This window comes from Rhinoderma darwinii, unplaced genomic scaffold (genome assembly GCF_050947455.1).
Source record: "Rhinoderma darwinii isolate aRhiDar2 unplaced genomic scaffold, aRhiDar2.hap1 Scaffold_4395, whole genome shotgun sequence".
In the NCBI taxonomy this organism is placed as follows: domain Eukaryota; kingdom Metazoa; phylum Chordata; class Amphibia; order Anura; family Rhinodermatidae; genus Rhinoderma; species Rhinoderma darwinii.
This window is the reverse complement of record NW_027463868.1, coordinates 2,560-25,328: the sequence shown is the minus strand read 5'-3', so window position 1 is coordinate 25,328 and position 22,769 is coordinate 2,560. Positions and strand designations below refer to the sequence as shown.

At 51.0% G+C, this 22,769-nt stretch overlaps 1 protein-coding gene across 1 annotated transcript; it reads right to left on the bottom strand.

The window, feature by feature from the left end:
- Positions 1-1,812: 1,812 nt before the first annotated feature.
- LOC142714060 (zinc finger and BTB domain-containing protein 7B-like) lies at positions 1,813-19,777 on the bottom strand. The gene is given in 4 exon segments (XM_075848637.1): positions 1,813-2,141; positions 2,144-2,217; positions 8,825-9,885; positions 19,094-19,777. Coding segments are annotated over 3 exon segments (1,443 nt in total). The 5' UTR covers positions 9,880-9,885; positions 19,094-19,777; the 3' UTR covers positions 1,813-1,827.
- Positions 19,778-22,769: the final 2,992 nt, after the last annotated feature.

The following is a 22,769-nucleotide window of genomic DNA, read 5'->3' as shown; positions in this document are numbered from 1 at the left end:
CGTCGCGGGGGAGCCGCCCGGTCGCCGACACTGTGGTTATGGCTTTGGAATTTGCAGTTAATTTAGGACAGACCCGAAAACCTGCCAACAACACATCAACACACGCACTATGTACAGAGTACAGCACCCCCACCCCAAGCATCGGTGACCACAACGCTGCCCCTGAGCATCAGCACACTTAATTCCACCCATTCAACACCCTCAGCTCCGCCCCCGAGCATCAGCACCCACAACTCCCGCCCCCAAGCATCAGCACCCACAACGCCGCCCCCAAGCATCAGCACCCACAACGCCGCCCCCAAGCATCAGCACCACAACGCCGCCCCCAAGCATCAGCACACTTCATTCCACCCATTACCTCCCTCAGCTCCACCCCCAAACATCAGCTCCTGTGACCCCCACCCCCAAGCATCCAAAGCACAAATGTGGAAATGCGAGCAGGGGGATAATATACAGAATTATATATAACGCAAGGACGCCGCCAGGAGAAACGGAAACTGCAATAATGATGGGGGAGTTTCTGGAGGAGGAGTGCCTCTATCTGCCCGATTGCCCAGATACATTGGGGAAAGGACATGTTGAAGAGCCACCTGCTGGTCAGACCCGCAGTTACAAGGGTATGGGAGAGTGGGAGTAGTAGCATCTGTAAACGGCTGTGGCATCAGTGGGGAGGGGGCACAGCAGGAAACAAACAGTCGTCCGGTGCGATTACAATGTATTACAGTGGAATATTGGTCCGAACCAATGACGTGACTGGAATGACTGCGGGACAAGCTCCGCCTCTCCTGGCCGCCATCACTGTACGCAGGCTTTTATTAGACTGCAGGCCGAGGATGGGGGCACATGCAGCTCTATGAACAGTGGGGTCTGAGGCACCCGGTACCTCCCCGGCACACAATCATTTTATAATAATTTAAATATAACGAACAAACAGAAATCCTGTGTCCTGCACTAGGGCCCCTGCCGCTCCTTCCCGTGGGTCCCCACCCCTCTACTTCCAGCATCTAGAAAGGGTGTGTACCACAGAACGCGAGCAGCGCAAGCGGTTACCGAGGCAACAGCCACCGATACTGGATCCCCCGGCACCATTACCAATGAGAGCGTAGATGAGGGGGACTAGAAGTCTCAGCAAGATGTGGGGACACGTTAGCCAGAAGGTCACAGTTTACCCTACAGCACCACCACAGGCCAGGTGAGGGTACTGCAGGGGCAGCTTCAGTGGTAATGGCGCCTCAGTAGATGGGAAATCCCCAGAGACCAATGACGAGCTCCTCCTGGGGGTCCGCGCACGCACACACGGGGGGTGACAAGACACTCATTCATTCTCAGAAGGCACAGCACCATAAAGCGAGCAAAAAGTGGGGTCCATAGCGTTCCCTGTGTGCCCCCATATTGCAGAGTCCCCCCACACAACAACTTATTGCTTTTCTGGGTGGTAGATCTCTATCTATATATATATATATATATATATATTCAGTAATATACATCTCCTTCTAGAAGCGGCATCTCTATATACAGACAGTATATATAATTATACATCTCACTCTGCTCCATCTTTATATGATCCCTGAGGCTGTGGAGCAGCGCCCCCTATAGTCCCGTGCATGGTCTCTCACCCCTCCCCCGGCCGCTGAGCGGCAAACAGTCCATTCTGGTTATTACTGTGTTTGGGTGATGGGGTGCAGGACAGCAGGGGTCCCCCACAATGACGAGAGTGCAGAAGGGAGAGCGCGGTCGTCTGTTTTGGGGGGAGCTGCAATGGACTAAAACCTTTGGAAGCCCAAATGTCTCCTGCAGGGAGGGGGAGGGGTCACTGTCCAGAAGACGCTAAGAATTGTCTATCACTAAGGGCCCCTCAGGGCTGCCCCCTCCTCGAGGAAGCTGCCAGTATCGGAGCATGGACAGGCGGAGGTCATCCATTTTACCATTGGTCAGATCCAGGCCGGGGGTGGGGACGATACGTGGCACCGGAGGATCCTCTTTGCGTCGTCTTCGGGTACGCACCTCCAAGCAGTTCTGCCCCTTCATATGGCGCTGTAGGTGGTCTTCCTTAGCGAAAGCCTTGTGGCACAAGGAGCATTCATAGGGGCGATCACCGGTGTGAAGGTGCATGTGATTCTTCAGGTCGTAGCTGTGCAGGAGCGGGCGCTGCAGTGCTCACAGCAATACGGACGCTCACCCGTGTGTTTCCGCATGTGGATCTTCAGCTTGTCATTCCTGGGGAGATGAGAGAGCCATGAGAACGGATAAACGGGCGGGGCCATAACAGTCAGCCACTAGGTGGCACGACAGCACAGTCCTACATACAGAAGGCAGATACTTTGCTGTAGCGCCACCTAGTGGCTGAATGTACAGTCCTACATATAGGGGGCAGATCCATTACATTCAGCCACTATGTGGTGCTACATTACAGCCCTATATACAGAAGGCAGATTCAGCACAGTCTTACATACAGGAGGCAGATCCATTACATTCAGCCACTAGGTGGCGCTACATTACAGCCCTATATACAGGAGGCAGACCCATTACATTCAGCCACTAGGCGGCGCTACATTACAGCCCTATATACAGGAGACAGACTCATTACATTCAGCCACTAGGCGGCGCCACATTACAGCCCTATATACAGAAGGCAGATTCAGCACAGTCTTACATACAGGAGGCAGATCCATTACATTCAGCCACTAGGTGGCGCTACATTACAGCCCTATATACAGGAGGCAGACCCATTACATTCAGCCACTAGGCGGCGCTACATTACAGCCCTATATACAGAAGGCAGATTCAGCACAGTCCTACATACAGGAGTCAGATCCATTACATTCAGCCACTAGGTGGCGCTACATTACAGCCCTATATGCAGGAGGCAGACCCATTACATTCAGCCACTAGGCGGCGCTACATTACAGCCCTATATACAGGAGGCAGATTCAGCACAGTCCTACATACAGGAGGCAGATCCGTTAAATTCAGCCACTAGGTGGGGCTACAATACAGCCCTATATACAGAAGGCAGATTCAGCACAGTCCTACATACAGGAGGCAGATCCATTACATTCAGCCACTAGGTGGCGCTACATTACAGCCCTATATACAGGAGGCAGATTCATTACATTCAGCCACTAGGTGGCGTTACAATACAGCCCTATATACAGAAGGCAGATTCAGCATAGTCCTACATACAGGAGGTAGACCCATAATATTCAGCCACTAGGTAGTGCCACAGCACAGTCCTACATACATAAGGCAGATCCATTACATTCAGCCACTAGGTGGCGCAACAGCACATTCCTACATACAGGAGGCAGATCCATTACATTCAGCCACTAGATGGCGCTACATTACAGCCCTATATACAGGAGGCGGACCCATTACATTCAGCCACTAGATGGCGCTACATTACAGCCCTATCTACAGGAGGCAGATTCAGCACAGTCATAAATACAGGAGGCAGATCCATTACATTCAGCCACTAGGTGGCGCTACATTAGAGCCCGATATACAGGAGGCGGACCCATTACATCAGCCACTAGATGGCGCTACATACAGCCCTATATACAGGAGGCAGATTCAGCACAGTCCTACATACAGGAGTCAGACCCATAACATTCAGCCACTAGGTGGCACGACAGCACAGTCCTACATACACAAGGCAGATCCTTTGCTGTAGCGCCGAGCGGCTGAATGTACAGTCCTACATATAGGGGGCAGATCCATTACATTCAGCCACTATGTGGTACTATAGTAAAACACTACATACAGCAGGGCATATAAGCAGCATTCAGACTCTAGGTGGCACAGCAGTATAGCCCTACAATCAAGGGTAGATTCAGCCACTAGGTTGCGCTACAGTACAGCTCTACCTACAAACATGTGGAAAATCCTCTACAGTACAACCCTACATACAGGGGGCAGATATGCAGCATTAAGCCACTAGATGGCACTACTGTACAGCCCTACATACAGGGGGCAGATATGCAGCATTTAGCCACTAGATAGCACTACAGTACAACCCTACATACAGGGGGCAGATATGCAGCATTAAGCCACTAGATGGCACTACTATATAACCCAACATACAGGGGACAGATATGCAGCATTAACCCACTAGATAGCACTACTATATAACCCACATACAGGGGACAGATATGCAGCATTTCACCACTAGATGGCACCACTGTACAACCCTACATACAGGGTGCATCAGATATGCAGCATTTAGCCCACTAGATGGCACTACTGTATAACCCTACATACAGGGGGCAGATATGCAGCATTAAGCCACTAGATGGCACTACAGTACAACCCTGCATACAGGGTGCATCAGATATGCAGCATTTAGCCACTAGATGGCACTACTGTATAACCCTACATACAGGGGGCAGATATGCCGCATTAAGCCACTAGATGGCACTACTGTACAACCCTACATACAGGGGGCAGATATGCAGCATTTAGCCACTAGATAGCACTACAGTACAACCCTACATACAGGGTGCATCAGATATGCAGCATTTAGCCACTAGATGGCACTACTGTACAACCCTACATACAGGGGGCAGATATGCAGCATTTAGCCACTAGATGGCACTACTGTACAACCCTACATACAGGGGGCAGATATGCAGCATTTAGCCACTAGATGGCACTACAGTACAACCCTACATACAGGGGGCAGATATGCAGCATTTAGCCACTAGATAGCACTACAGTACAAGCAAACATAGTAAGGGACAGATATGCAGCATTAAGCCACTAGATGGCACTACAGTACAACCCTACATACAGGGGGCAGATATGCAGCATTTCACCACTAGATGGCACTACTGTACAACCCTACATACAGGGTGCATCAGATATGCAGCATTTAGCCACTAGATAGCACTACAGTACAACCCTAAATACAGGGGGCAGATATGCAGCATTTAGCCACTAGATGGCACTACTGTACAACCCTACATACAGGGGGCAGATATGCAGCATTTAGCCACTAGATGGCACTACAGTACAACCAAACATACAGGGGACAGATATGCAGCATTAAGCCACTAGATAGCACTACTGTATAACCCTACATACAGGGGACAGATATGCAGCATTAAGCCACTAGATGGCACTACTGTATAACCCTACATACAGGGGGGCAGATATGCAGCATTAAGCCACTAGATAGCACTACTGTATAACCCTACATACAGGGACAGATATGCAGCATTAAGCCACTAGATAGCACTACTGTATAACCCTACATACAGGGGGCAGATATGGCAGCATTAAGCCACTAGATGGCACTACTGTACAACCCAACATACAGGGGACAGATATGCAGCATTTCACCACTAGATGGCACCACTGTACAACCCTACATACAGGGTGCATCAGATATGCAGCATTTAGCCACTAGATGGCACTACAGTACAACCAAACATACAGGGGGCAGATATGCAGCATTAAGCCACTAGATAGCACTACAGTACAACCCTACGTACAGGGTGCATCAGATATGCAGCATTTAGCCACTAGATGGCACTACTGTACAACCCTACATACAGGGGGCAGATATGCAGCATTTAGCCACTAGATGGCACTACTGTACAACCCTACATACAGGGGGCAGATATGCAGCATTTAGCCACTAGATGGCACTACTGTACAACCCTACATACAGGGGGCAGATATGCAGCATTTAGCCACTAGATGGCACTACAGTACAACCCTACATACAGGGGGCAGATATGCAGCATTTAGCCACTAGATAGCACTACAGTACAACCCTACATACAGGGGGCAGATATGCAGCATTTAGCCACTAGATGGCACTACTGTACAACCCTACATACAGGGGGCAGATATGCAGCATTTAGCCACTAGATGGCACTACAGTACAACCAAACATACAGGGGACAGATATGCAGCATTAAGCCACTAGATAGCACTACTGTATAACCCTACATACAGGGGACAGATATGCAGCATTAAGCCACTAGATAGCACTACTGTATAACCCTACATACAGGGGACAGATATGCAGCATTAAGCCACTAGATGGCACTACTGTATAACCCTACATACAGGGGGCAGATATGCAGCATTAAGCCACTAGATAGCACTACAGTACAACCCTACATACAGGGGGCAGATATGCAGCATTAAGCCACTAGATAGCACTACTGTATAACCCTACATACAGGGGACAGATATGCAGCATTAAGCCACTAGATGGCACTACTGTATAACCCTACATACAGGGGGCAGATATGCAGCATTTAGCCACTAGATGGCACTACAGTACACCCAAACATACAGGGGACAGATATGCAGCATTAAGCCACTAGATGGCACTACTGTATAACCCTACATACAGGGGGCAGATATGCAGCATTAAGCCACTAGATAGCACTACTGTATAACCCTACATACAGGGGGCAGATATGCAGCATTAAGCCACTAGATGGCACTACTGTATAACCCTACATACAGGGGGCAGATATGCAGCATTTAGCCACTAGATGGCACTACTGTATAACCAAACATACAGGGGACAGATATGCAGCATTAAGCCACTAGATAGCACTACAGTACAACCCTACATACAGGGGGCAGATATGCAGCATTTAGCCACTAGATGGCACTACTGTACAACCCTACATACAGGGGGCAGATATGCAGCATTTAGCCACTAGATGGCACTACTGTATAACCCTACATACAGGGGGCAGATATGCAGCATTAAGCCACTAGATAGCACTACAGTACAACCCTACATACAGGGGGCAGATATGCAGCATTAAGCCACTAGATAGCACTACAGTACAACCCTACATACAGGGGGCAGATATGCAGCATTAAGCCACTAGATGGCACTACTGTATAACCCTACATACAGGGGGCAGATATGCAGCATTAAGCCACTAGATGGCACTACTGTATAACCCTACATACAGGGGGCAGATATGCAGCATTAAGCCACTAGATGGCACTACTATATAACCCAACATACAGGGGACAGATATGCAGCATTTCACCACTAGATGGCACTACTGTACAACCCTACATACAGGGGGCAGATATGCAGCATTAAGCCACTAGATGGCACTACTGTACAACCCTACATACAGGGGGCAGATATGCAGCATTAAGCCACTAGATAGCACTACAGTATAACCCTACATACAGGGGGCAGATATGCAGCATTTCACCACTAGATGGCACTACTGTACAACCCTACATACAGGGGGCAGATATGCAGCATTAAGCCACTAGATAGCACTACAGTACAACCCTACATACAGGGGGCAGATATGCAGCATTAAGCCACTAGATGGCACTACTGTATAACCCTGCATACAGGGGGCAGATATGCAGCATTTAGCCACTAGATGGCACTACTGTATAACCAAACATACAGGGGACAGATATGCAGCATTAAGCCACTAGATAGCACTACAGTACAACCCTACATACAGGGGGCAGATATGCAGCATTTAGCCACTAGATGGCACTACTGTACAACCCTACATACAGGGGGCAGATATGCAGCATTTAGCCACTAGATGGCACTACTGTATAACCCTACATACAGGGGGCAGATATGCAGCATTAAGCCACTAGATAGCACTACAGTACAACCCTACATACAGGGGGCAGATATGCAGCATTAAGCCACTAGATAGCACTACAGTACAACCCTACATACAGGGGGCAGATATGCAGCATTAAGCCACTAGATGGCACTACTGTATAACCCTACATACAGGGGGCAGATATGCAGCATTAAGCCACTAGATGGCACTACTGTATAACCCTACATACAGGGGGCAGATATGCAGCATTAAGCCACTAGATGGCACTACTATATAACCCAACATACAGGGGACAGATATGCAGCATTTCACCACTAGATGGCACTACTGTACAACCCTACATACAGGGGGCAGATATGCAGCATTAAGCCACTAGATGGCACTACTGTACAACCCTACATACAGGGGGCAGATATGCAGCATTAAGCCACTAGATAGCACTACAGTATAACCCTACATACAGGGTGCATCAGATATGCAGCATTAAGCCACTAGATAGCACTACTGTATAACCCTACATACAGGGGACAGATATGCAGCATTTAGCCACTAGATGGCACTACTGTACAACCCTACATACAGGGGGCAGATATGCAGCATTTAACCACTAGATGGCACTACAGTACAACCAAACATACAGGGGACAGATATGCAGCATTAAGCCACTAGATAGCACTACTGTATAACCCTACATACAGGGGGCAGATATGCAGCATTTAGCCACTAGATGGCACTACTGTATAACCCTACATACAGGGGGCAGATATGCAGCATTAAGCCACTAGATAGCACTACTGTATAACCCTACATACAGGGGGCAGATATGCAGCATTAAGCCACTAGATAGCACTACTGTATAACCCTACATACAGGGGACAGATATGCAGCATTAAGCCACTAGATGGCACTACTGTATAACCCTACATACAGGGGGCAGATATGCAGCATTTAGCCACTAGATGGCACTACAGTGCAGCCAAACAAACATAAGGCATATCTGAAACAGTCAGCCTGTAGGGGGCTCTACAAGTACAGCCATACATATAGGGGGCAGATCCGCCACGTTTGACCACTAGGTGGCACTACAGTACAGTCCTACATTGGAAATGCCCCCTGGACGTAGAAGTGAGGAGATAGCACCACCTAAAGGTATTTCCAGCTTACTGCGAGTGACCTTGCAATGTCAGACCAGGGCAGCAGCGAGTAGACCGGATATCGCAGCACATTTCCATCCCGCTTACCTGGTAAATCTGACGCCGCAGACCTGACACACGAAAGGCTTCTCCCCGGTGTGCGTGCGCATGTGGCGGGGCAGCTTCCCGGCACCATGGATAATTTTGTGGCACACGGGACACTCCTGGGGCATCTGTGACCGTCGTTTCCTCACCAGCTTGTCGGCACCATCCGGGGACGCAGACACGGACTCCGGGTTTCCGGCGTCCAGTGCGGTTGCGTACATCATTTCAGAGGGCTCCTCGTCCGATAAAATGTCTTCAGGGGGCGACGGGGGGACAAATATGTGGTGCCCTCCCAGCCCGTTGTCAGGGGTGAAACGCTCGTAGTTCAGGCTACTGTCGCTCGGGGGTAATTCACCGGGTGAGGGGGCCTCCGCCGGGCTGTCGGCGCGATCCATTGACTCGTCTTCTACCACATAGGGGCCCCCATTTTGGGCCCTCTGGCTGGGGTTTACCTGCAGGAACTTCCTTCTGTGCTTCCGGGGTATGAACTGCAGCGGTTTCTGTGGTAGTGGCATGGAGTGGACGGGCGGGGGGCTTTCTGCCTCCGGAGAGGTGGTGGTGGTGTCCTCGCCATTCTCCTGGGCACCAAAGCGATCTAGATACTGGCGAGCACGTATGAAGCCTTCCAGATCCTCCGCGTCGCCGCTCTTCTCCTCCCAGCCCCCGTTACAGCGCAGGATCTCCACGCAGGCTTCCACCACGCACGGGATCTCCAGGAGACGGGCGGCGCGCAGCACATCGCGCATGTTGGCATTACTGATTGTGAGCGTGGCCGTGTAGGCAAAGTCCAGCAGAGCCGCCAGCGCGTCCGGCTTCAGGAAGTCCAGCTGACAGACGTCCCGGGACCGTTTCCCAGACCGCGTCCCCGTGAAAAGCTTGCGGAAGTATTGGCTGCAGGCGGCCAGCACAGCGCGGTGCGTGCGATACTCCAGGCCCTGCGTCCTGATGGTGACATCGCACAGGACGCCGCGGTGACGCTGCTCGTTCAGGCTGCTCAGGAGGTCACAGCTGTGTTCTGGGAAGGGGATCCCTATGAGCTCGTCTTCGGAGCTTGCCATCACCACCTGGAAAACAAACAAGGATTAGGACGGATGTCCCTCCCGAGACTTGGGGTGCAGGATAAGGACACGCGGCGCCCCCGTACATTATAGCAGTATAATCTCTCATGTTCTATCTGATCTCACTCTGGAAATTCACCTCCAACCAGAGTAGAGACGCACTTCCTCTCAACATCTTCAAACAGTGCGCGCGGATACAGGACACAAAGGGTTAACGAGCCGCCATCTACACGCTGCACAGGAATACACACACCTCACACCATGTAATAACCGGGATTATCACCCTGTACACCATGTAATAACCGGGATTATCACCCTGTACACCATGTAATAACAGGGATTATCACCCTGTACACCATGTAATAACCGGGATTATCACCCTGTACACCATGTAATAACCGGGATTATCACCCTGTACACCATGTAATAACCGGGATTATCACCCTGTACACCATGTAATAACCGGGATTATCACCCTGTACACCATGTAATAACCGGGATTATCACCCTGTACACCATGTAATAACCGGGATTATCACCCTATACACCATGTAATAACCGGGATTATCACCCTGTACACCATGTAATAACTGGGATTATCACCCTGTACACCATGTAATAACCGGGATTATCACCCTGTACACCATGTAATAACCGGGATTATCACCCTATACACCATGTAATAACCGGGATTATCACCCTGTACACCATGTAATAACCGGGATTATCACCCTGTACACCATGTAATAACCGGGATTATCACCCTGTACACCATGTAATAACCGGGATTATCACCCTGTACACCATGTAATAACCGGGATTATCACCCTATACACCATGTAATAACCAGGATTATCACCCTATACACCATGTAATAACGGGGATTATCACCCTATACACCATGTAATAACCGGGATTATCACCCTGTACACCATGTAATAACCGGGATTATCACCCTGTACACCATGTAATAACCGGGATTATCACCCTGTACACCATGTAATAACCGGGATTATCACCCTGTACACCATGTAATAACCAGGATTATCACCCTGTACACCATGTAATAACCGGGATTATCACCCTGTACACCATGTAATAACCGGGATTATCACCCTGTACACCATGTAATAACCGGGATTATCACCCTATACACCATGTAATAACCGGGATTATCACCCTGTACACCATGTAATAACCGGGATTATCACCCTGTACACCATGTAATAACCGGGATTATCACCCTGTACACCATGTAATAACCAGGATTATCACCCTGTACACCATGTAATAACCGGGATTATCACCCTGTACACCATGTAATAACCGGGATTATCACCCTGTACACCATGTAATAACCGGGATTATCACCCTGTACACCATGTAATAACCGGGATTATCACCCTGTACACCATGTAATAACCAGGATTATCACCCTGTACACCATGTAATAACCGGGATTATCACCCTGTACACCATGTAATAACCGGGATTATCACCCTGTACACCATGTAATAACCGGGATTATCACCCTATACACCATGTAATAACCGGGATTATCACCCTGTACACCATGTAATAACCGGGATTATCACCCTGTACACCATGTAATAACCGGGATTATCACCCTATACACCATGTAATAACCGGGATTATCACCCTGTACACCATGTAATAACCGGGATTATCACCCTGTACACCATGTAATAACCGGGATTATCACCCTGTACACCATGTAATAACCGGGATTATCACCCTATACACCATGTAATAACCGGGATTATCACCCTATACACCATGTAATAACCGGGATTATCACCCTGTACACCATGTAATAACCGGGATTATCACCCTATACAAGATGTAATAACCGTGATTATCACCCTATACACCATGTAATAACCGGGATTATCACCCTGTACACCATGTAATAACCGGGATTATCACCCTATACACCATGTAATAACCGGGATTATCACCCTGTACACCATGTAATAACCGGGATTATCACCCTGTAATAACCGGGATTATCACCCTATACACCATGTAATAACAGGGATTATCACCCTATACACCATGTAATAACCGGGATTATCACCCTATACACCATGTAATAACCGGGATTATCACCCTATACACCATGTAATAACCGGGATTATCACCCTATACACCATGTAATAACCGGGATTATCACCCTATACACCATGTAATAACCGGGATTATCACCCTATACACCATGTAATAACCGGGATTATCACCCTGTACACCATGTAATAACCGGGATTATCACCCTATACAAAATGTAATAACCGGGATTATCACCCTATACACCATGTAATAACCGGGATTATCACCCTATACACCATGTAATAACCGGGATTATCACCCTATACACCATGTAATAACCGGGATTATCACCCTATACACCATGTAATAACCGGGATTATCACCCTGTACACCATGTAATAACCGGGATTATCACCCTGTACACCATGTAATAACCGGGATTATCACCCTGTACACCATGTAATAACCGGGATTATCACCCTGTACACCATGTAATAACCGGGATTATCACCCTATACACCATGTAATAACCGGGATTATCACCCTGTACACCATGTAATAACCGGGATTATCACCCTATACACCATGTAATAACCGGGATTATCACCCTGTACACCATGTAATAACCGGGATTATCACCCTGTACACCATGTAATAACCGGGATTATCACCCTATACACCATGTAATAACCGGGATTATCACCCTGTACACCATGTAATAACCGGGATTATAGCCCTATACACCATGTAATAACCGGGATTATCACCCTGTACACCATGTAATAACCGGGATTATCACCCTATACCGCATATACACCATGTAATAACCGGGATGATCACCCTGTACCGCGTATACACCATGTAATAACCGGGATTATCACCCTGTACCGCGTATACACCATGTAATAACCGGGATTATCACCCTGTACCGCGTATACACCATGTAATAACCGGGATTATCACCCTGTATCGCGTATACACCATGTAATAACCGGGATTATCACCCTGTACCGCATATACACCATGTAATAACCGGGATTATCAACCTATACACCATGTAATAACCGGGATTATCAGCCTATACACCATGTAATAACCAGGATGATCACCCTATACACCATGTAATAACCGGGATTATCACCCTATACCGCTTATACAATGCACAACAAACACCGCTACAACACACACACTGCACAGCACAGACAACTCTACACTACACACACTGCACAGCACACACCACTATACTACACACTGCACAGCACACACCACTATACTACACACTGCACAGCACACCGCTATACTACACACTGCACAGCACACACCGCTACACTGCACACACCGCTACACTACACACACTGCACAGCACACACCTCTACACTACACACTGCACAGCACACACCTCTACACTACACACACCTCTACACTACACACACCTCTACACTGCACAGCACACACCTCTACACTGCACAGCACACACCTCTACTCTACACACTGCACACCAAGCACCGCTACACTACACACTGCACACCAAGCACCAATACACTACACACCCTTTACACTACACTACACACACCTCAGCACACACCGCTACACTACACACTGCACAGCACACACCGCTACACTACGCACACTGCACAGCACATACCTCTACACTACACAGAACACACCTCTACACTACACACTGCACAGCACATACCTCTACACTACACAAAACACACCTCTACACTACACACTGCACAGCACACACCTCTACACTACACACACTGCACAGCACACACCTCTACACTATACACACTTCACAGAACACATCTCTTCACTACACACACTGCACAGCACACACCTCTACACTACACACACTGCACAGGACACACCTCTACACTATACACACTGCACAGCACACACCTCTACACTATACACACTGCACAGCACACACCGCTACACTACACAGCACACACCGCTACACTACACACACTGCACAGCACATAACTCTACACTACACAGAACACACCTCTACACAACACACACCTCTACACTACACTGCACACATCTCTTCACTACACACACTGCACATCACACACCTCTACACTACACACTGCAGACACCTCTACACTACACACACCTCTACACTATACACACTGCACAGCACACACCTCTACACTATACACACTGCACAGCACACACCTCACAGCACAAAGACCACTACAGACGCCTCTACACTGCACACACCTCTACACTACACACACACACCCCTCTACACTTTACACACTGCACACAGACCACTACACACACTGCAGACACTTCTACACTACACTGCACACAGACACCTCTACACTATACACTGCACAGCACACACCTCTACACTATACACAGCAAAGACTTCTACAACACACACACACACTGCACAGCACACACCGCTACACACACTACACTGCACAGCACACACCTCTACACTATACACACTGCACAGCACACATCTCTACACTATACACACTGCACAGCACACACCTCTACAATACACACACCTCTACACTATACACACTGTACAGCACACACCTCTACACTACACACTGCACAGCAGACACCTCTACACTACACACACTGCACAGACCACCACACACTGCACAGCACACACCTCTACACTACACACTGCACAGCACACACCTCTACACTACACAGACACCTCTACACTACACACACTGCACAGCACACACCGCTACACTACACACTGCACACCAAGCACCGCTACACTACACACTGCACACCAAGCACCACTACACTACACACTGCACACCAAGCACCACTACACACACCGCTACACTACACACTGAACAGCACACACCGCTACACTACACACTGCACAGCACACACCGCTACACTACACACTGCACAGCACACACCGCTACACTACACACACTGCACATACCTCTACACTACACAGCACACACCTCTACACTACACACTGCACAGCACACACACCTCTACACTACACACTGCGCAGCACACACCTCTATACTACACACTGCACAGCAGACACCTCTACACTATACACACTGCACAGCAGACACCTCTACACTACACACCAGACACCTCTACACTACACACTGCACAGCAGACACCTCTACACTACACACACCTCACACCTCTACACAATGCAGACACCTCTACACACTGCACAGCAGACACCTCTACACTATACACACTGCACAGCACACACCTCTACACTATACACACTGCACAGCACACACCTCACAGCACACAGACCACTACACACACAGACGCCTCTACACTATACACTGCACACACCTCTACACTACACACACCCCTCTACACACTGCACAGCACACACCTCTACACTATACACAGCAAAGACTTCTACACTACACACACACACTGCACAGCACACACCGCTACACTACACTGCACAGCACACACCTCTACACTATACACACTGCACAGCACACACCTCTACACTATACACACTGCACAGCACACACCTCTACACTACACACAGCACACACCTCTACACTACACACAGCACACACCTCTACACTACACACACTGCACAGCACACACACCTCTACACTACACACTGCACAGCACACACTGCACAGACCACTACACACACTGCACAGACCACTACACACTGCACAGCACACACCTCTACACTACACACACTGCACAGACACCTCTACACTACACACTGAACAGCACACACCTCTACAATACACACACCTCTACACTACACACACTGCACAGACACCTCTACACTACACACTGCACAGCACACACCTCTACACTATACAACCTGCACAGCACGCACCTCTACACTACACACTGCACAGCACACACCTCTACACTACACACACTGCACAGACACCTCTACACTACACACACCTCTACACTACACACACTGCACAGACACCTCTACACTATACACACTGCAGACACCTCTACACTACACACACTGCACAGCACACACCTCTACACTACACACAGCACAGAACACACCTCTACACTACACACTGCACAGCACACACCTCTACACTACACACTGCACAGCACACACCGCTACACTATACACACTGCACAGCACACACCTCTACACTATACACACTGCACAGCACACACCTCTACACTATACACACTGCACAGCACACTGCACAGCACACACCTCTACACTATACACACTGCACAGCACACTGCACAGCACACACCTCTACACTATACACACTGCACAGTACCCACCTCTACACTATACACACTGCACAGACACCTCTACACTACACACTGCACAGCACACACCTCTACACTATACACACTGCACAGCACACACCTCACAGCACACAGACCACTACACACAGACACCTCTACACTATACACTGCAGACACCTCTACACTACACACAGCACACACCTCTACACTATACACACTGCACAGCATACACCGCTACACTACACACACACACACACCTCTACACTATACACACTGCACAGCACACACCTCTACACTACACACTGCACAGCACACACCTCTACACTACACACAGCACACAGACCACTACACAGACGCCTCTACACTATCAACTGCACACACCTCTACACTACACACACCTCTACACTTTACACACTGCACAGCACACAGACCACTGCAGACACTTCTACACTACACAGCACACACCTCTACACTATACACTGCACAGCACACACCTCTACACTATACACAGCAAAGACTTCTACACCACACACACACACACACACACACACACACACACCGCTACACTACACACACTGCACAGCAGACACCTCTACACTACACACTGCACAGACCACTACACACTTTACAGAACACACCTCTACACTACACACACTGCACAGACACCTCTACACTACACACACTGCACAGCACACACCGCTACACTACACACTGCACAGCACACACCTCTACACTACACACACTACACACACTGCACAGACCACTACACACTGCACAGCACACACCTCTACACTACACAGACACCTCTACACTATACAACCTGCACAGCACACACCTCTACACTACACACAGCACACCTCTACACTACACAGCACACACCTCTACACTACACACTGCACAGCACACACCGCTACACTATACACTGCACAGCACACACCTCTACACTACACACACTGCACAGACACCTCTACACTACACACACTGCACAGCACACACCTCTACACTACACACACTGCACAGACACCTCTACACTACACACACTGCACAGCACACACCGCTACACTACACAGCACACACCGCTACACTACACACTGCACAGCACACACCTCTACACTACACACACTGCACAGACACCTCTACACTACACACACTGCACAGACACCTCTACACTACACACACTGCACAGACACCTCTACACTATACACACTGCACAGACCACTACACAATGCACAGCACACATCTCTACACTACACACACTGCACAGCACACACCTTTACACTACACACACTGCACAGACACCTCTACACTACACACACTGCACAGACACCTCTACACTACACACACTGCACAGCACACACCTCTACACAACACACTGTACAGCACACACCTCTACACTATACACACTGCAGACACTGCACAGCACACACCTCTACACTACACACTGCACAGACACCTCTACACTACACACTGCACAGCACACACCTCTACACTATACACACTGCACAGACCACTACACAATGCACAGCACACACCTCTACACTACACACTGCACAGCACACACCTTTACACTATACACACTGCACAGCACACACCTTTACACTACACACTGCACAGACACCTCTACACTATACACACTGCACAGACACCTCTACACTATACACACTGCACAGACACCTCTACACTATACACACTGCACAGACACCTCTACACTACACACTGCACACACCTCTACACTACACACTGCACAGCACACACCTCTACACTATACACACAGCACACAGACCACTACACACAGACGCCTCTACACTATACACTGCACACCCCTCTACACTACACTGCACACAGACACCTCTACACTATAAACTGCACAGCACACACCTCTACACTATACACAGCAAAGACACTTCTACACTACACACACACTGCACAGCACACACCTCTACACTACACACAGCACACACCTCTACACTACACACTGCACAGCACACACCTCTACACTACACAGCACACACCTCTACACACTGCACAGCACACACCTCTACACTATACACACTGCACAGCACACACCTTTACACTACACACTGCACAGCACACACCTCTACACACTGCACAGCACACACCTCTACACTACACACACTGCACAGCACACACCTCTACACTACACACGAACACCTCTACACTACACACACTGCACAGACACACAACTCTACACTACACAGCACAGCACACACCTCTACACTACACACTGCAGACACCTCTACACTACACACTGCACAGCACACATCTCTACTCTATACACTGCACACACCTCTACACTACACACACTGCACACACCTCTACACTACACACACTGCACACACCTCTACACTACACACACTGCACAGACACTTCTACTCTATACACTGCACACAGACACACACTACACACAGCACACACACCTCTACACTATACACTGCATACAGACACACACACACCACTACACTATACACTGCACACAGACAGACACACACACCTCTACACTATACACAGCACACACCTCTACACTATACACTGCACACAGACAGACACACACACCTCTACACTACACACAGCACACACCTCTTCACTATACACTGCACACAGACAGACACACACTGCACACACCTCTACACTACACACACTGCACAGACACTTCTACTCTATACACTGCACACAGACACACACTACACACAGCACACACACCTCTACACTATACACTGCATACAGACACACACACACCACTACAACACTCTACAAGTGTACAAAGACCTCAAACATGGACATCTGATGACCCGGAGCGCCGGCCCCAGTACCCCGGGGTGTCACACAGTCGCACCGCCAGAAGGAGAGATCACCATCCACTGACTACAACATGGCGGCCGGACACATGTAAGACAGGAAGGACTCCGCCTCGTACCTGTGGGGTGAACCTCGTCCACACGTCCCGGCAGCCGCGCGCTCCTCACCTCCCCGATCACTGTCAACGACACAAAGGCGACAGGTTGACGTTACCCCAGAATTCCACCGCACAGACTGACGCTCTTATTATTTGTGAAAATGTCGCCCACGTACAAACTTCCCAGAAGTGTAAAGGGAACGCAGAGCTGCTCCCCCTTTGAAGTTGGGGTGAGAGGGGGTGGAGGGGAAAGAGAATGGAAGGAGGGGAGGGGCGCTGTGTGCGTCGTCTTCAGACAGTACGGTGAGATAAGTGTGCGGTGCCTCGTGCCTCACGCCTCTCCCCAGACACCACGGCTGCTTTATGTCTCCTCTACAATAACAATAGCCCCAGCCCTTGCCCCGTATCTTGTGCCCGTCCACCCTGGGGCAGACAACATGGCTGACAGCCGGCGCTCCCTTTACCGTAGCCCCGCCCTGCGCTTTATACACAAGATCTGGAGGGAGACGGCGGCAGCCACGCGATACGTCCACGACGCGCCAACCTCTACGCCACCCCCCAGGAACCCGCCGCTGTCTATAGACGTGAACGCAAATGCGTCATGTGACGGCGCCGAGCGTTCCGGCTGCATCACACAGGCGGGCGTCCCCCAGCACAGGGCGTTTCCGGGACAGGGAGGCTCCTGCTAAACTTGTGTGACGAGAGGTGGGCAGAGGGCTCCGTCCCCTCGCTGGAACATCCCGAGTCAGCGGGCAGGAATCTTAATGACCACAATCTGCCCTGTAATTATAGGAGGGGGCACCGCAGGGCGAGAATGGGGCCACCTGATCCAGGGCACGCCCTCCATTCAAAGCTGTGAAAAATGCCAAGCAGGCAGGGGGGTATTAAACTGGTCCTGGGGAGGTGCCAGCTGGCAGAGGTCCCGGCACAGCTCAGGTGCAGCGTAACCTGGCTTAACCACTTCACCGCCAAACCACAGGCGGCACCTAATCACATGACGCCAGAGGTGGGGCAAGGCGAGCGGTCACCGACTATTGGAGCAACAGTGTCATGTGATGATACCGAAGAGGAATGCCCAGGGTCGCCCATCACCACCCAGGTGCCCCCCCCCCCCACTGTCTATAATTCTGCGGCCTCAGGTCCCCAGGCTCTGGAAGGGTTAATAGGACCTCACTTCTCCCAGCCACCACTGTGGGGCGCCAGCACCTGGCGGGTGGAGGATGGCGGTACCTGTGTGCCCAGGTGTGCTCAGACCCCCTCCCCCACCTCACAAAGGGAGCTCAGCTGGGCGGAGCGCCCTCTTTTATGGTCGCAGCTTGAAGGACTTTGGTCGGATTGTCCTGCCGCTCCCATCCAGGGGCTCGTAACTACCCCCGAGCGAGGCACGCAAGCAGATAGCACCCAGCCTCCCCACCCCCACACTGCGCAGCAAGGGTCATTTACTGCAGGGTCGTAATAAACCGCGGCGTCATACACAGAATAGTCACCCCGCACCTCCGCCACCGGGCGTCCGCTCACTGCAGGCCCCATCACCCCAAAGAGACCGGTGTTTATAGAATGACCCCCATTACAGCAGCAGTTATAGGGGCACCTCTACACCCCGACACGTGACTCCGTTACAGCAGAGTTATAGGGGCACCTCTACACCCCGACACGTGACCCCGTTACAGCAGCAGTTATAGGGGCACCTCTACACCCCGACACGTGACCCCATTACAGCAGCAGTTATAGGGGCACCTCTACACCCCGACACGTGACTCCATTACAGCAGCAGTTATAGGGGCACCTCTACACCCCGACACGTGACTCCGTTACAGCAGAGTTATAGGGGCACCTCTACACCCCGACACGTGACCCCGTTACAGCAGCAGTTATAGGGGCACCTCTACACCCCGACACGTGACCCCATTACAGCAGCAGTTATAGGGGCACTTCGAGGCTGCGGTGGGCACTTCGAGGCTGCGGTGGGCACTTCGAGGCTGCGGTGGGCACTTCGAGGCTGCGGTGGGCACTTCGAGGCTGCGGTGGGCACTTCGAGGCTGCGGTGGGCACTCAGGTGGTTCCTGCATTAGATCCGATCGGCAGAACCAGAGCAGATTCTGCAAATGTAAAACCGATGATTCCTGTGCCCCCCCCCTGGCATTATCTCCCCCATGGTAAGGGGTGCAGGTAGACTAAGCAAACACTACGCCCTGTTGGCACTGAGCACCAGGATACTGGCAGGGCAGCCCCCCCTCCACCTCCCTCACGCTGGCACCCATCCACAAGAAAGCTTATGTTTACCCACAAGAGACAAAGAGGTGAGGGGGGGGGGCAGAGGCCTGACACCACCCTATAGACCACAGCCTGACAACCCCCGTACTGCCACGTCACCCAGCGCAGAAACGGGAAATGTGGCCCCGGCTCATGTGACAGGACACACTATACTAGATTGCAAGCTCTGCAGCCGGGGGGAGGGGGGCCGATTATGGTCAGACAGGGAGGGACACCACATAGAGGGGGGGCCATGGGGGGGGGGGGGAAGTAGGATCTTGGGTGTGAGTGACAGAAAGAAGCTGAGTCAGACCCTGCAGATCACATGAGGAAGACACGGCCCCCCACACCACAAAGGGGACATTAAAAACAGGACACTGGAGCCCCCCCATTCCGTGTCGCAACGCTGCGCGAGTCACAGAGAGAATTGTCAGCAAAGAGGGGTCGCAGAGCGTCACGGGGTGGGCAGGGCGGCCATGGCCGGGGAGACACCGCTGCTCTCTGTTTGTCTGGGAGGTCCCTGGAAACCAAACATCATAAGAGCAGGAGCGACCAAGCACTGAGCAAACAGCCAGATAAGAGGGGGAGAGGCAGCCAAGATAAGGACCACCTGCCGCCCTGCACCCCCGGACCCTGCGCGATAACACCACAGCTCTGCCCACACCGCACATAACATGTCCATGCAAGGCCAGACGGGTCACATCTACAATACACCCCAACATATAGTGATACCGAGGGAAGAGAGAGGGGCCGACCGCGACGCCGGCGAGGGAAGAGAGGGGCCGACCGCGACGAGGGAAGAGAGGGGCAGACAACGACCGCGACGCCAAGGGGGGGGGGGGGGGGCGACAACGACCGTGACACCAAGGGGGGGGGGGCGACAATGACGCCAAGGGGTGTGGGGGCCACGACAATGACGCCAAGGGGGGCGACGACAATGACCGTGACACCGGGGGGAGGGGCGACGACAATGACCGTGACACCGGGGGGAGGGGCAACAATGACCATGAAATCCTGGGGGAGGGGGGGGCGACAATGACTGTGACAGCAAGGGGGGGGGGGGGACGACAATGACCGGGACACCAAGGGGAGGGGCGACAATGACCGTGACACCGGGGGGTAGGGGGGGGGCGACGACAATGACACCGGGGGAAGGGGGGGGGCGACAACAATGACCGTGACACCGGAGGGAAGGGGGGGGGGCGACGACAATGACACCCGGGGGAGGGGGGGGGACAATTACCGTGACACCGGGGCGACGACAATGACCGTGACACCGGGGGTAAGGGGGGCGACGACAATGACACCGGGGCGACAATGACCGTGACATGGGGGGGAAGGGGAGACAATGACCGTGACACCGGGGGAAGGGGGGGCAACGACAATGACCGTGACACCGGGGGAAGGGGGGGGGGCGACAGTGACCTTGACCGTGACACCGGGG